General features: G+C 55.2%; 5 protein-coding genes across 5 annotated transcripts; 2 read left to right on the forward strand and 3 right to left on the reverse strand.

Annotated features, from left to right (window-relative positions):
• Window positions 1-328: 328 nt before the first annotated feature.
• Window positions 329-1060, forward strand: LTR77_006439 (uncharacterized protein; the record flags this gene model as incomplete). The annotated part of the gene is made up of 2 exons (XM_064803681.1): window positions 329-580; window positions 683-1060. 2 exons carry the CDS (start codon window positions 329-331, stop codon window positions 1058-1060), a joined length of 630 nt encoding a protein of 209 aa, XP_064658596.1.
• Window positions 1061-1623: 563 nt separating this feature from the next.
• On the reverse strand, window positions 1624-5904 carry ATG26 (Sterol 3-beta-glucosyltransferase; the record flags this gene model as incomplete). Its single annotated transcript, XM_064803682.1, has 1 exon — window positions 1624-5904. The coding sequence occupies one exon, from the start codon at window positions 5902-5904 to the stop codon at window positions 1624-1626; it is 4281 nt and encodes a 1426-aa protein (XP_064658597.1).
• A 712-nt stretch (window positions 5905-6616) lies between these two features.
• LTR77_006441 (uncharacterized protein) lies at window positions 6617-7622 on the reverse strand (the record flags this gene model as incomplete). The annotated part of the gene is made up of 2 exons (XM_064803683.1): window positions 6617-7516; window positions 7569-7622. 2 exons carry the CDS (start codon window positions 7620-7622, stop codon window positions 6617-6619), a joined length of 954 nt encoding a protein of 317 aa, XP_064658598.1.
• A 130-nt stretch (window positions 7623-7752) lies between these two features.
• On the reverse strand, window positions 7753-8761 carry LTR77_006442 (uncharacterized protein; the record flags this gene model as incomplete). Its single annotated transcript, XM_064803684.1, has 2 exons — window positions 7753-8651; window positions 8701-8761. The coding sequence occupies 2 exons, from the start codon at window positions 8759-8761 to the stop codon at window positions 7753-7755; spliced, it is 960 nt and encodes a 319-aa protein (XP_064658599.1).
• A 3634-nt stretch (window positions 8762-12395) lies between these two features.
• Window positions 12396-13302, forward strand: LTR77_006443 (uncharacterized protein; the record flags this gene model as incomplete). Its single annotated transcript, XM_064803685.1, has 2 exons — window positions 12396-12716; window positions 12772-13302. The coding sequence occupies 2 exons, from the start codon at window positions 12396-12398 to the stop codon at window positions 13300-13302; spliced, it is 852 nt and encodes a 283-aa protein (XP_064658600.1).
• Window positions 13303-13498: the final 196 nt, after the last annotated feature.

Below are 13498 nucleotides of genomic sequence, written 5' to 3' on the forward strand. Positions count from 1 at the left end.
GACGATCGAGGCTCTGGCGGCCAAGTACATTCATGGCTGGACAATGTTATCACCATCCCCTATTCCCTGGACCCGGAGGAGTCCGGACTTCTGTGGTATAGGTACAAGGTATATGAGCCCCCTGCCTGATTTTCAATATGGTGGATGTGCTTCAAGTGAATGTGAGGTCCAAAGCTGCGAGTGAATGTCAGATACTGAGGCCCATTCTCTTCTACATTCACTCGGAGCATGTGAATTCAAAATCAACAAGGTAGATCTACCTTATTCCCTAGTTCACATTTCATCTTCCATCCTCACGGCCTCTCCAAACCCCCAACAACTCTGGATCATGGCCGCGCAATCCAAGCCCGCCAGGCCCAACCCGAGCGCAGAAACCGACGGCCTCAAGAACAAGTGCGCCGAACACGCCACCGACTACTACGCCGCCGCCGCCCTCCGCAACCAACAGAAACTCCCGGAGTGCATCCTCGCCGCCAACAAGAACGTGAGGCATCTCGTCGAGTGCGGCGGGAGTCACTTCTTCCTGCTGCGCAACCTCATCCTGGTCATGGACGCTGAGAAGAACTGGTGGAAGGCAGAGGTATGTTTCCACCGAGGCGTTTCTGGAGGACAGGCCACCCTGCTCTTAGGTAGGTACTGGCTTTCATGCTGACGCTCACGCGCACACCGAGAAGCTCGCAAGGCCGCCGAATTAGTCTACGCAGAGGCCGCCGGACGTCTCACCGACGCGGACGAAGAGGTGAAAGTCTTGTTCCGGGGTGTCAGGAAGGGCTTGGACATGATGAAGACGGGGCTCGAGAGGTATGGCAAGGAGATCCATGCAAAGATCTTGAAGGATGTGAAAGATGGGAAGGTGGAGGTGGAGGGAGCGGGTGCTGATGCCATGGTGGAAGACCTCCGCAACAGGGCCCAAGTGGACTTTGCTCGTGTGCACACGGCCTGGAGCGGGGATGGCGATGGGCCGGGGAAGAAGAGTGAGGGGAGTGGCAACGAGGAAAGTGGTGTGAAAGATTATAAAGGGGTGCTCACCATCTTGAAGCAGGCTGGTGGGAAGGACTAGGACTGCTGGAAGAACTGTCGAAAGCCCGGCAGCATTCAAAAGAAGGGAAGCCTAAGGGTCGCATGCGCTGACGGTGTGGAGTCTACGGCACCTTTGTGCGAGCCCCATAGAAACAGAACACGAGAAGGAAAAGGACGGTAACATGCACGGCGGTGGTGGTGGCTCCTCCTCTTATCTTCGCCAGGATACGATCACTCCATCAACATATGCACATCCTGCTCCACAGAGCATTTGCGCCGCTGTCACAAGTCCGGTCCACGCGCGGGACCAAAGCTAACGAGGAAGTTCACTGAGCTTGTTCTATTACACAATACCGCTCACTGCTATGCTCGCACACTTCGTAGCCTTTCCTACTCGTAGGTTCGGAGCTGAGGTTCCCATTCAATCTATCGCGCCCTGTCCCATTCCTCCTGCTCCCAATTCCCAGGGTCGCCATGCATGCAATCTGTTGTCCAATCCAAATACGCCGCGCTCAGAACGCTCGTAAACAAAGGCCACTCTCTCGCGCTCGCTCCGCAACACAAACACACTCATCCCCGCCCGCCTCTCGCAAGCGACGACCCCTAAACGCCCTTCCGCATAACCAGACTCCCCAAACTCGTATGCCGACTCGTGCTCCTGCTCGGAGAAGCGTAGGAATTAAGCTCCCCCGTCCCACGAATCACCTCCACATCCCCTTCATCGTCCACAAAAGTCCAGCTTTCCTCCTCTTCTTCCCCCTCCTGCCCTTCTTGCCCTTCTAAGGCCCGTCCGTGCCGTTTGACTAATGTACGAGCGTACTCGAGATCGCGATAGAGGGCTTTAATCGCATTTCCCACCCCGTCTTCCCGTCGTATCTGCTCACCCAGGTGGCGAGCTGCCCCGCGCATGCGTTCGTCGTGGCAGACGCGCCAGATGGCTTTGCCCAATGAATTGGCTGTGATTTTCTTCAAATTGACGCCGACGCCCAGGTCTTCGACGCGGGTGGCGAAGAAGAACTGGTCGCCGAAGAAGGGTTTGATAACGGTTGGTAAGCCGGCGCGGAGCGAAGCGCCTGTGGTGCCGGCGCCGCCGTGGTGGACGGCTGCGTCGACTTGGCGGAAGAGCCAGTCGTGCGGGGCGGAGCGGATTTGGAAGATCGAGTCGGGCAACGCTGCTGCCGCGGGAGCAGCGGTGGAGGCGGAGGAAGGTTGGGCGTCGAAGTGGTCGCTCCAGCCTTTCGAGAAGACACATCGGACGTCGGCCTTGAGGACGGCATCGACGATTTGCTGCGTGAGTTGCTTGGTGTCGTTGACGGGGATGGAGCCGAAGCCGATGTAGACGATTTTGGCGCCGTCAGATCTCGCCTTTCCAAGAAACTCTACAAGCTCCTTGTCTGGAGTCCAGTTGTCGGCTTCGTCGAGCCACCAGTAGCCTGTGATGCGGATCCAGTCGCTAAAGTCGAGTGGGGGAACGACGACGCTTGGAGAGAAGTTGTAGAGGAAGGGGACTTTGTTGAGCTGCATCTTGCCCAGATCCGTGGGTGGCAGGCTCAGGGTCTTGCGTCGCCAGCGGTTGATCTGTTTGCTTGTCATGCCCCAGAACAAGTTCTCGAAGATGACGTAGGTCATGTAGTTGAACTGTCCGCCCATTTTACTAGTCGGAACAGCGAAGGCGTGTGGGTATGCTCGCGTCTTGGTCCAGGGCATGCCGAAGGCGCGGAAGTAGGGCACGCCTAGCGCTTCAGCAATGTGGATGCCGCCCATTGCGGAGGGCGATTCGATCAGGAGGTCAGTGTTTTGGCACGCCGTCCAAGAGGTCTGCAGGAGCTCGTTAAGCCAACCGCGAGCGTAGGTGCTGGTTTCGAAGACGAAGGATGGGGTGAACATGCCGTGCTCGACGCAGATGCGCATGAGTTCGGCAGGATCACCGTTAACGGGGGAGAAGTCGACGCCGTGCTTCCTCACCCACCCCTCAAACTGTGCATGCGTTGCGATTTTGGCTTGGTGGCCTTGAGCGATGAGACCCTTGCAAAGGGCAATGTAGGGCTGGACATCTCCTCGCGAGCCGATGGTGAGGCAAGTGATCCGCATAGAAGTCTTCGGCCGGAAGTCCAGCACCGAAGCGTTGGGATCGTCGAACATGATAGGCATCTCACCAATTCCACCTCCTCCAACCGCATCCAGCGCCTTCCGATGATCTTCCTCGTAGCTATCCCTCCTCGCATCCTGCAACAGCTCATTCTCCATCGCCGCCTCCGCAGCCTCATCCTGCTCCTCCTCGGTCAGCATAACAGACTCCAGTGCCGACTTCGTAACATCCAGCGCCCTCAGCACCGTGACAGCACAATCATCCCTCAGCTCCGCCGCGCTGAAATCAAAGAACAACTCCTCATGCCCGCGAATCACCAGTACCATCCCCGGATACCCCCACCTAAACCCCTTCTCCTTGCCCACATTCTGAATATCCCTGAACGGAATCACAAGCTTCGTCCGCGTCCCATACAACAGACTCCGAAAGCAGAACCTCCGATCGCTGAGATACACCTTCCCATACAGCGGAAGCACGCGATGCAGCCAGCAATAATACACCGCACGCAAACGTTCCGTCTCGGGCAGCGCGAAATGCTGCTGGAACCGCTGTTCGTGCTCCGAAGTGTCGAGGTCGTCTTCGATGTCATCGATACGGTCGTCCGGGGCCAGGCCGTCGGAGTCGGCGTAGTGCCGTTTGCCGCCTGCGATGGCGCCGGAGAAGCGGTTGTAGTAGTCTTTGGGGCTGCTGCTGAGGTAGGAGGACATGCGTTTGCCGTGGTCGCGGACGACGCCGGCGAGGGTGTAGGCGTGTTGGAGGGGGGTGGCAAGGGCGCGTTTGGGGCGGGTTACGGGGATTTGCACGGTGGACGACTGTGCTGTGGTGTTGTCTGGCTTTTGCTTGGAAAAGTATTCTCCGCGTTGTTGTGTCACTTCTGTTGGGCTCGCAGTGAGAAACTGCTCTGTCTGCGCTCTGCTCGGTGGTTGCACACGTATGGGCGCTGTGGCCGGCGAAAGTGGGCTCTGCTCTCTCGACTCCTGCCGTAGTCTGCCCACAGTCGATCCAGACACAGTCCTCTTGGGCTGCGGCTTCCGCATTGTAGGACCACGAAATACACTGTCGCCACCCAGAACCTGGCTCGCAGACATGAGATCTAGCCCCTCACCAGTTGGACTATCCAGCGCAGTCTCCGAGCTAGTCACAAAAGACTCCGAAGATTCGTGCGCTGAAGGCGAAAGAGGCGACTTCGACGTTCGCCGCCACTGGTAGCTGGTCTGTCGCGTCTTACTAAGACTTCGCCTGCTTCTGTCAAAGCTCGAACGTCCTCGGTCGAAGCTTGTTCTTGACACCTCACCACTCGACCGCCCTCTATCGCTGCTGATCCTAGGACTCGAACGATCCGCAGCAGCTAAAGGCGAAAGCGTCGAGCGCACAGGCTCAGCGACCGGAAGCGCAGCACCCGTTGACATCCGGGGTGAGCGTTCTTCAGACTGATCACGCTTGAACGTCGAAGACATTCTGCCCTTTGATCTTTTACCTTCGTCTTCTGCCAGGCCCTCCTCGGTCGCAGCCTTCTTCGCCTCGTTATCCGCAGTCATCAAACCTAGCACATTCAACGCATCCCTCCCATTAGTAAAGAACGTGAAGAAATACTCCTCAATCGCATACGTATCATCATCAGCAATGACCCTCAACTTGACCGTATCCGCCGACTCCACAATCGGATTCGCCTCAACGTCGACAATGTTCTCCAGCGGGATCGAGATCTTGACGCTGTCGCCTTCGTTGCGGGTCCGGAAGATGACTTTCTGCAGCTGCCGCACCCATTCCTTTGCGCTGGCAGCGCTGTCAGCGCGGAAGTAGTATGTTCGTCCGTCGGTGGTGATGACGAAGCGCGCATTTTCTTTCTCCTTGCCTTGCTGTGGTGTCTCCTTCTCCGGCACAACTTCAGCGCTGATGGCGAAACGTAGATCGATCGTGCCGCTCGGAAAGTAAGGCTCGGCGGCGCTGGCATAATAACTCAATACATCTCCTTTCAACGTGAACCAGTATCGTCGAAACCTTGGATTGCGTTTCCCTTGTTTCGATAGATGGCCAGATTTGACGACATTCCCTTTCTTCTGTAGGTAGGCGTAGAAGCAGACGTGCTGTTGCGTGATGTACATGTAGCCCTGCAGTAGTACGCTTTGGAGGTACCAGCACGAGTACTCGGCTATGACCTCCTCGGGGACGTCGAACTGGAATATGTCGGCCAGAGCTTCGGGAAGGGCGACGGGAGCTTTCTTCCTGATCATCGAGGCCGTAGGTGTACCTTCTCTGCTCGTCTTTGCCGATGACGGCGCCGAGGAATCAAAGTCCGCTCGTGCTCGGGCAGCGGCTTGTAATTTCTGGTCCATGATCGGGGCATCATGCCGGATGGCTGTTGCAGGACGATCGGCCTCCTCGGAAGCAGTGCCTTTCGGCGGCAGGAGCTGAGACTGAGACATCGGGTCCTGGGCCGTAGAATCGCTGCGTTCCCGGATCGGCTTCAACAGCGAGCGTATACTCTCCGACATCTTGTTCTTGCGGTGACCGGGCCGAGGGGTTGCTTTGCCATCGCTGCCTTCACTCGATGTCCTTCTCTCAACCCTGCTCTTGTCTTTTGCCTTACTCCCTAACTCGACATCCTCGCTCTCACTCTCACTCTCACTCCCACTAAGCCGTTGCAACGAGCTCTTGAAATTCCCCTTCCCATGCGCTGCGGCGATGATGCCGTACATGGACTGCTGCACGAAACCCTCAGGATGGTTCTCATCCAACTTCGAAGCATCCTCCTCTTCCCCATCGTCCTCTTTAAAGCGTTCGGGGAGATCCATGCTGACTCTTCGTCGAGTGTCAATTGGCCGCTTGCTGCTGCTGTTTCTCTTGAGCGAGGCAGTCCCCAGACTTAAGCTCTGGGTTTGCTGTCGGGAAGTCATAGTGGCACAGCTATTGTGGCAACACAAGACACAGGCGTTGCGTTGCCTGCTACCTGTCGTCCAGTGGCTCGTAACTCAAAGGTCCGACACTTATCGCCTCGTCGGTGGTTCGCTACCGACGGTTCGGTTTCACATGGTGCTTCCCCAGATTCGCGTCCATCACATCGAGACGGCTGGGAAGGCAAACAGTTGGATGTGGTGTATGGATGAGTCAAGTGAATGACCGACGAGGTGATGACTAGGTTTCCAGGCGATATCAGGCGGTGATTAGGCTTCTGGACCAGGTCACAAGCGATCGACAACAAGCTCCACGAGGGCAACGCTTCCGAGGAATCCTTGCTTCTTCGGCCCGTTGCCGCTGCACTAGTGGAGTGGGTTGGGAGTGGAGTGAACATGTGACAGCCGCTCCATTCAAACATGCAGTGTGAGCCAGATGGTACCGACACACTTTTAGTCTGACAGCGGAAATTTGTTTGACACAACGCAGATACGACATGGCCGTGACACAGGTCAAGACGTTGCCAGCGTTGCTCTGAGGAACGTGCTTGAATAGGACTACGTGTTGGCCAGGCGGTGGTGCGATGTTCCCACCAGATACAGTAGCCACTTCTCAATCACAACCACACCCAGGCTTCCCACCGTGCTCCCTCTCGTCATGCAGGACCCCATGCACAATATCATGCAAGCTCTCTGCTTCAAGCCCAAGCTTCTCCTTCGCATCTGCCTCCTCAAACGCTCGCACAGCGTCCAAAGATTCATCGTACAGCACACTCCGCTCCATGAGAAACATGCCCGCGTCAGGGAAGCCTTGCTGTAATCTCCGTTCCGCTTCGTGAATGCATTCTTCCACGTCTGCGCGGCCGACTGTGAAGGTCTTGCCTGTCTCCTTTTCCAATGCTGAGACGACTTCGTTGCCGCTGGTTGGTAGGCCAGAAGCGTAGAGGTACTGGTTCTTCACGTCCTCCCAGTGCTCGATGATCGCGAGCATCGCACGACCGATCCAAGCCGAAGAGCTAGCTGCGAATCGCTCATGCCCTTGCCCGTGCAGCGTTGCGCTCTGCCATTTCAGGTCAAAGCCCAGATTACCGCTCAGAATACCATGGTCGAGTGTTGTGCCTGTTGCTACTCCGACCCATTCGATGCGACCAGCTTTTGCTTGCTGTTGGAGATACTCAATAGTGCGTGCTCTTTCCCGGCTTGGTGGGAGCCGGCCCTGAATATTCTTGTTCAAACTGTCATGGCTGAACTCAGCAGGTACGAAACGTGGAACTTGAGCTTCGATGGCCGAGTCGATGATGTTTTGTTGGGTGGAGAAGGAGCCGCCGGATGCTGTGCTGATGATGAGGTCGGGGTGAAGCTGTTGGAAAAGTGAGGTGAGAGATGTCGTGATGTCGCTGATGTGGTGGGTGAAACCGTCGGTCAAACTTGCTGGTGCATATTGATGTGCTACATGGATCTCTAGGTCTGTCTGGCTCAAGGCTTTGATGATTGAGGAGCCTGCGTAGTTGTCCTGCTTAAGGTCAGTATTGGCACCGGCTTGCTGAAGTATCATAGTGACTTACACCCAGGATCAGCACTCGCTTGATCACTTTGTGCACTCCATTGCCGTGTGCCATCTGTTCTTGCGCTGAAGGGAGCAAGAAGAAAGGTCTTATAATCTAAGATGTTTCATCTCGGTCCAGCGGAAGACCCCTCAAAGATGCAAGCCTCGTTTGTCATAATCGGTGTCTGCGACAATGTGCTCTATCAGAATGCCAAGACATCGTCGATTTGCGTCTCCGTCGGCTCTCTATCGATCTCGCCATTCATGATGGCAAGAGGCCAGGCCAGCATCGGTTTCCATCCAACCGGCAACTCTTCATAGATCTTCGGTATTTGCCTCTCCGCAATCCCGTTGAACCAAGGTATCTTCTCAGCAATGAGTTTCATGCAGGCGTAGACATGCGCGAGGATGGCCATAGCCCGGGGCTGCTTTGCTTCGACAAAATCCGCAAAGCGAGGGTCGTTGCTCGCAGGCGTGCCCATCAGCCGCCGGGAAGCTATCATCTCGTCTTCGGTGTGCTCCATGATGCCCGTGTAGATCGATCCGGCGTAGCTGATCGCTTCGCGGTACACTTTGCGGTCTTCTGCTGTAATGGTCTCAAAGTCCTGGGCGTAGGTAAGAAGTTTTAGGAAAGGCCTGCCGTGCTCAGTATTGAAGAGTGCTGTCTCGTCTATCATCCCTGGCTTCTCGTAGAAGACTCCTGAAGATGTGATCCAATCAGGACCAACCAGCGCAGCCCATCGTTCGCAGATCCATCGAGCGCCTTTGCCAAGCCGCATCCACTGTAAAGCGTCAACTGAGGGAAGTGTGGAGTCTTCGTCGCTTTCGCTCAGCACAAAAACCGCATGGAACATCGCTAGAGTTGCTGCAACATAGACCGCCTCGATGTTCTCGACAGTCAGTTCCGCAAGAGACCGGAGGTGGCCGTCGATAGCTCGATCGAAGTAGAATCTTGACACTGCCAGCATCTCGGAGCGCCGCTTCGCATTGAGGTAAGCATTGTTGCCGGCATTCGTGATCCTTTCCGAAATGTCTTCGGGGATATTGGTTCCTCCTTGGTCAGGGTGAGCTGGATTGTACTCCAGGTTTCGGATTGGTACCACTGCCTTCCGTCAGCTAAAATCGTAACCAGCCAAGAACCACATACTCACTGCGTCTGTCCAGCGGGATCCATTGCATCGGCGGCTGCCTTGAAGCATGGAGAGCAGCCATTGCTAAGATCGCATCCAGGACATGTCTGAATTCAAGTGCGATGAGAGGAGCTTGATACTGCCAGAATTCCCACGTGAAAGAGAAGGTCTTGCATGTATATGCTGTCTGGTGGGCTGTTAGCTGTCAGCGCATGAGGGTAACGTTGTCGAAGGTCAATACCCATTCATGCATTAGCCGTAGCTCGAGCAGATGGTCCAGACTGCTATCCTGATCCCGTCGCTCCGACGCTGAAGTATCTGTCGAAGGTGTTGCCGGTGCGAGCGTAGCACCCAGTCTTCCGTCTGCGGCGGGGTACTCGCAGGTGACACCGTGTCGCGCGCATGCCGAGCACTTTGGTCTAATCTCATCGCATTTCACCTTGCGAGCCTTGCATCTTCTCATGTTGTCAGCAGTGTTTCCTTCGAAAGACGTGTTGCTAGACAGGTCGGCTACCTTGAACATCCAGTCTTCGCTTTCTTGTGGTTGAGGCGAGGCATCTTCGGCCTGCTTTCAGCGCGTGTCTGACATGTGTGTTACGGCATCATTGTCGCACACCAGGTCATAGGTTCCGCAAGAATGTACATGTCGTCCGGCGTATCGAACTGGCCTGCGACTGAGCTAAGGGCCGAAGTGACGGGTGAATGTGATTTTACACGGGGCATAAGTTTGTCCGATGTTCCCGCCAGGCAGGCAGCGATGTGAAGCTGAAGAAAAGACCGCCAAGCTTTCGCTCGGGAAGTCTATCTTTAATTGGACCACCGGCAACTGAAGGCAATGGCAGCTGCCAGCTCTTCAATGCGAGGGCAATGTACATGTAGATTCGCACCCGAATATGACCATGTATAGACTGGCTGTGATAACTTGCTCCTCTTCCCGGCGCCGCCATCGACGAGGGCGAGTCCGCACATTGCAAGCGACGCCCACGCTGTGTAACGATCAGCATCATTACTTGGACAGCGGACCGCCTTCTTTGTCAGCCCTTTACAGGTTACATGTACCCAGTTACTACAGACCAACCCAAAGGACACTGAATCGGCAAAAGACCAAGAAGTGAAGACCGAGTCAGGTTTTGATCAATTGGTCAACCGTGCCGCATCGCTGGCGTAAGCATGCCATCGATGCCATAAGCCGTCTTTGAACAAGAGGCTAGCGTCTTGTGAGTTGCGAGAGGATTCGATATATACACCGTCAGATCTCGTAGTCTGGACAACTCAACTAGCCGCAGACAGCTCACCCGCAAGCGAGGCAACTCAGTATCAAAATCACTTCCCTCTGTCATGGTTGCACCCATCGAGACTCGGGGCTATGCTCAAGGCCGCACGTTGCGTCTACACCTGTTTTCGGACGCTGAAACAGAAAATCTAGTCGAGCTGCATGAACAACAACGACGAGAATCTGGATTTGTTCGAGCAAACTTACAAAGAACGACCTACCTCGGCGTCGACCTTTGTGGCCGTGACCAAGAAGCCACCGCCTGGTACGATCAAGACGACGGTCTACCGCTTTGTAGAAAAGACCACCGTTAGTTCAGTCGGTTGGGCGGTCGTGTACCTTCGCTCACGCGATACCATTAGCGACACGCCTCCCCGAAGCGCGGTCTTCACGCCACTCCGTTTCGAGGCTGCGTTCGAGTAGAACATGGAAGTAGTATACTTGCTGTGGCGATATACCGTCGAACAGCTTCATTTCAACGTCCTCGAGACATTGACAATTCCGGATAGTGTGTTTGGGTTGACAGAAGGGATGTTCGGCTTCGACGTCGTTGAGATCTCCAAGCGTCATCTTCTCGTCGACAAGAACGATAGGTCGAATCTTTACCGCATCACCAGGGAGAAGTGGCCGTTCTTGATGAAGGCTGGGGGAGCGTACCTCTGTACCGGAACGGAGGAGACTGCTACGAGTTCGGGTGTGGCGTGGACTTTGGCGGACATTGGAGCAGGTCGTTGGATGCTGTCTATTGCAGCGGTGTCCGGTGGTTCAAAGCGATATGGTGTTGACCGTTGGTAGCGGAGAGTGGGTGAAGTCGCCGGAGAGCCGGAAGAGACGCGGTGAAGGATGCACGATTACACGCGCTACGATTTACTCAGCATAGAATGGCCAATGAGAAGACCATCCAATTACCGTGAATCCGTGATTCAACCGTAGGTTATTGCTTGCAGCGTGCATTCGCTCCATCTCTGTGTCACTGACGCTTTGCACCATAGTCACAACACCAACCACAGTCTTGCAAGTTCATCTGAATTGAGACCAGACAGGCCGAGAACGTTGAAACTGAATCTTGGAGCTTGGCAAAGATGACGACAGCGGAAGTGGCTGGCATCAGCAGTGCCCTCCAACTCCCGTACACCTGAGGTTACGGTAGGTGAAGCAGGATTGCGATCGTGTTACGGAGTACTCTTCTTCGAGATTGTCTGTGGTCAGAATTTGACATTTAGTATACTGCAATACCGCAGTTTCGATCTCGCAAGCGCATCCAAACCGCCGGGTCTGGGGAACAGTCAACAGACGGCAGCCAGTACCAGCAGCGCACGCCGGCCGACCGGTCAACAGCGATGTGTCTCATGTGAGTGCAGACGTTCTGCCTGAGATTCAGCGGCACGAATGACAGAGGCTGACAGCCACAAACAGTACCTCACCCCCGAAGCGCGAAGTCGTCCAGTCCCGCGACGACTACTACGCCCCCCGACCGGTCAGTGCCTACCACAGCGGGCCTCGCAGCTCTCGCGTGAGCCATCGCAGCAGCTACAGTCGTGGGGGATATGTACCGCCACCGAGGGCAAGCCAGACCTATGTGAGGACGAGTAAGACGTATGTGCGATGATGGGGACATTGGGCAGGCACATGGAGCGGCAAGGTTGGCTGCACGAAGGTACGGTGGCATGACTCGTACAACGATGCTATGAGTATTGGGTATATTGGCGTTTGCAGCATGTTCTTGAACGATGGGCGGACGAGATCTGCTAGCTGGATCTTGTGTTGTTGTTGGTGTGGATGGTTGATGTTGGATCTCACGTGGCAATATGGTTGTACGAACGTTCGCACGCGCAAACCGCAAGCATCTTGTGCTATCATACCTGATCGCTGTATATCCTCTCGGTCCAAAGTAGAGACAATGCTGTTCTGGTGCTGTTGACGAGTTTGTCGCTTTGAAGTCAACACGCCTCGCCCTTCAGCGCCCGGATGAAGGATATCTTGCCCTTAGCGCAACCACACATTCCTGGTTGCCTCGCAGTGGTAAACACAACTGACCATTTCAGTAGAGTACAGCTCATGTTGTGGTTCCAGCAGGGTGGCACCTACGTCACCAGAATCAGCTCTCCGCGGCGTTCCTCCCACGCCTCTGGACCGAACCACAAGGTTGGATTCGACGCAACTGTGAGCCCTTTCTTGAACACACGAATTCCTCCTGAAGTGACCAGAGTGTTCCAATACACGAGGTCCATCCTAACGCTTCTATACAAACACCACCTTTGAAGCAAGACCAGCCAAGATGTAAGTGAATGCCATCTGCTCATCCAGGTTCCAAGCCGTAGGCTCCAATTTGGATCGAGCCTCGCGATGCAGTATACTTACAGACGAAAGGCATCGCTCCGCGTCCGTCCGCTCGAAGAAGAGCGAGAGCGGCGAGAAGTCGGCGCCAAAACATCGCTTCACTATGAGCAGTCTGAGAGGCATGCAGCAGCCTGAGCTCTCAAAGAAGCTGTACAAGCTGATCAAGACGGAGAACCACGCAATCGGAGCCTTCGAGTCTGCTGGGCGTGAGACCCAGAGCATTGCCAACCAGCTCAGCGAATGGGGCGAGAGCACCGAAGACGACGCTGTTAGCGAGGTTAGCGACAAGCTCGCTGTGCTCCTGGCGGAGATTGCGGATCAGGAGGACATGTTTGCGCAGAACTTGGAGGACTCGAGGGGTGTTCTCAAGCAGATCAGAAACACCGAGTCGAGTGTGCAGCCCAGCCGAAATCAGAAGGCGAAGGTAAAACTATTTCCCGACTTGCAAAACGACTGCTTAGCTAACAATCCATGCGTAGATCCAAGACGAGATCCAAAAGCTCAAGTACAAGGAGCCGGAGTCCACAAAACTACCAATCCTCGAACAGGAGCTCGTTCGAGCAGAAGCTCAATCACTGGTAGCGGAGGCACAATTGACGAACATCACGCGGCAGAAGTTCAAGGAAGCCTACGACCTCCGCACCGCAGCTATCATCGAGCGCGCAGAGAAGCAAATCATCCTCGCCACCCAAGCTCGACGTGTTCTCAACTTGCTCGACGACACGCCAATCGTGCCGGGAGAGGAACGTCAGCTTTTCGCCGGCTCGTCCCAGGCGCAGAACATCTTGAACGATGCTGAGACTGCTCTACGCGGATGGTCCCCGTCGCTCGAAGGGGTGCAGATGCACTCAACTGGCCTAGGTACGAATGCTATGCCGGCGTCGACTACGGAAAGTCTTGAGTCTCCAAGCTCGACCACCATGGTGACGGCCCAAAAGAGGATCGAAGAGCGGGAACGGGCGCAGGAGGAGGGTAGGGAGGAGGCAGTGGTGGCGCCGAGCTCGACTTGATAGGAGAGGTCCGGTTTAATGTCAACAGAACGACCTTTTGTTATGCGATGCGATGCGAATGCTTATGAGTGTATGTCTACGATTCCAATAGTCAAACTGACATTCGAATGTTCCGCAGGGCTTCTCATACTATTCTCACAACAAGCGGTTCGGGATTGAGAAACGATCACGTTCTTCCGCTCTGTAAGCAGATCGG

The sequence above is a fragment of the Saxophila tyrrhenica genome (assembly GCF_035928015.1).
Source record: "Saxophila tyrrhenica strain CCFEE 5935 chromosome Unknown scaffold_9, whole genome shotgun sequence".
NCBI lineage: Eukaryota > Fungi > Ascomycota > Dothideomycetes > Mycosphaerellales > Extremaceae > Saxophila > Saxophila tyrrhenica.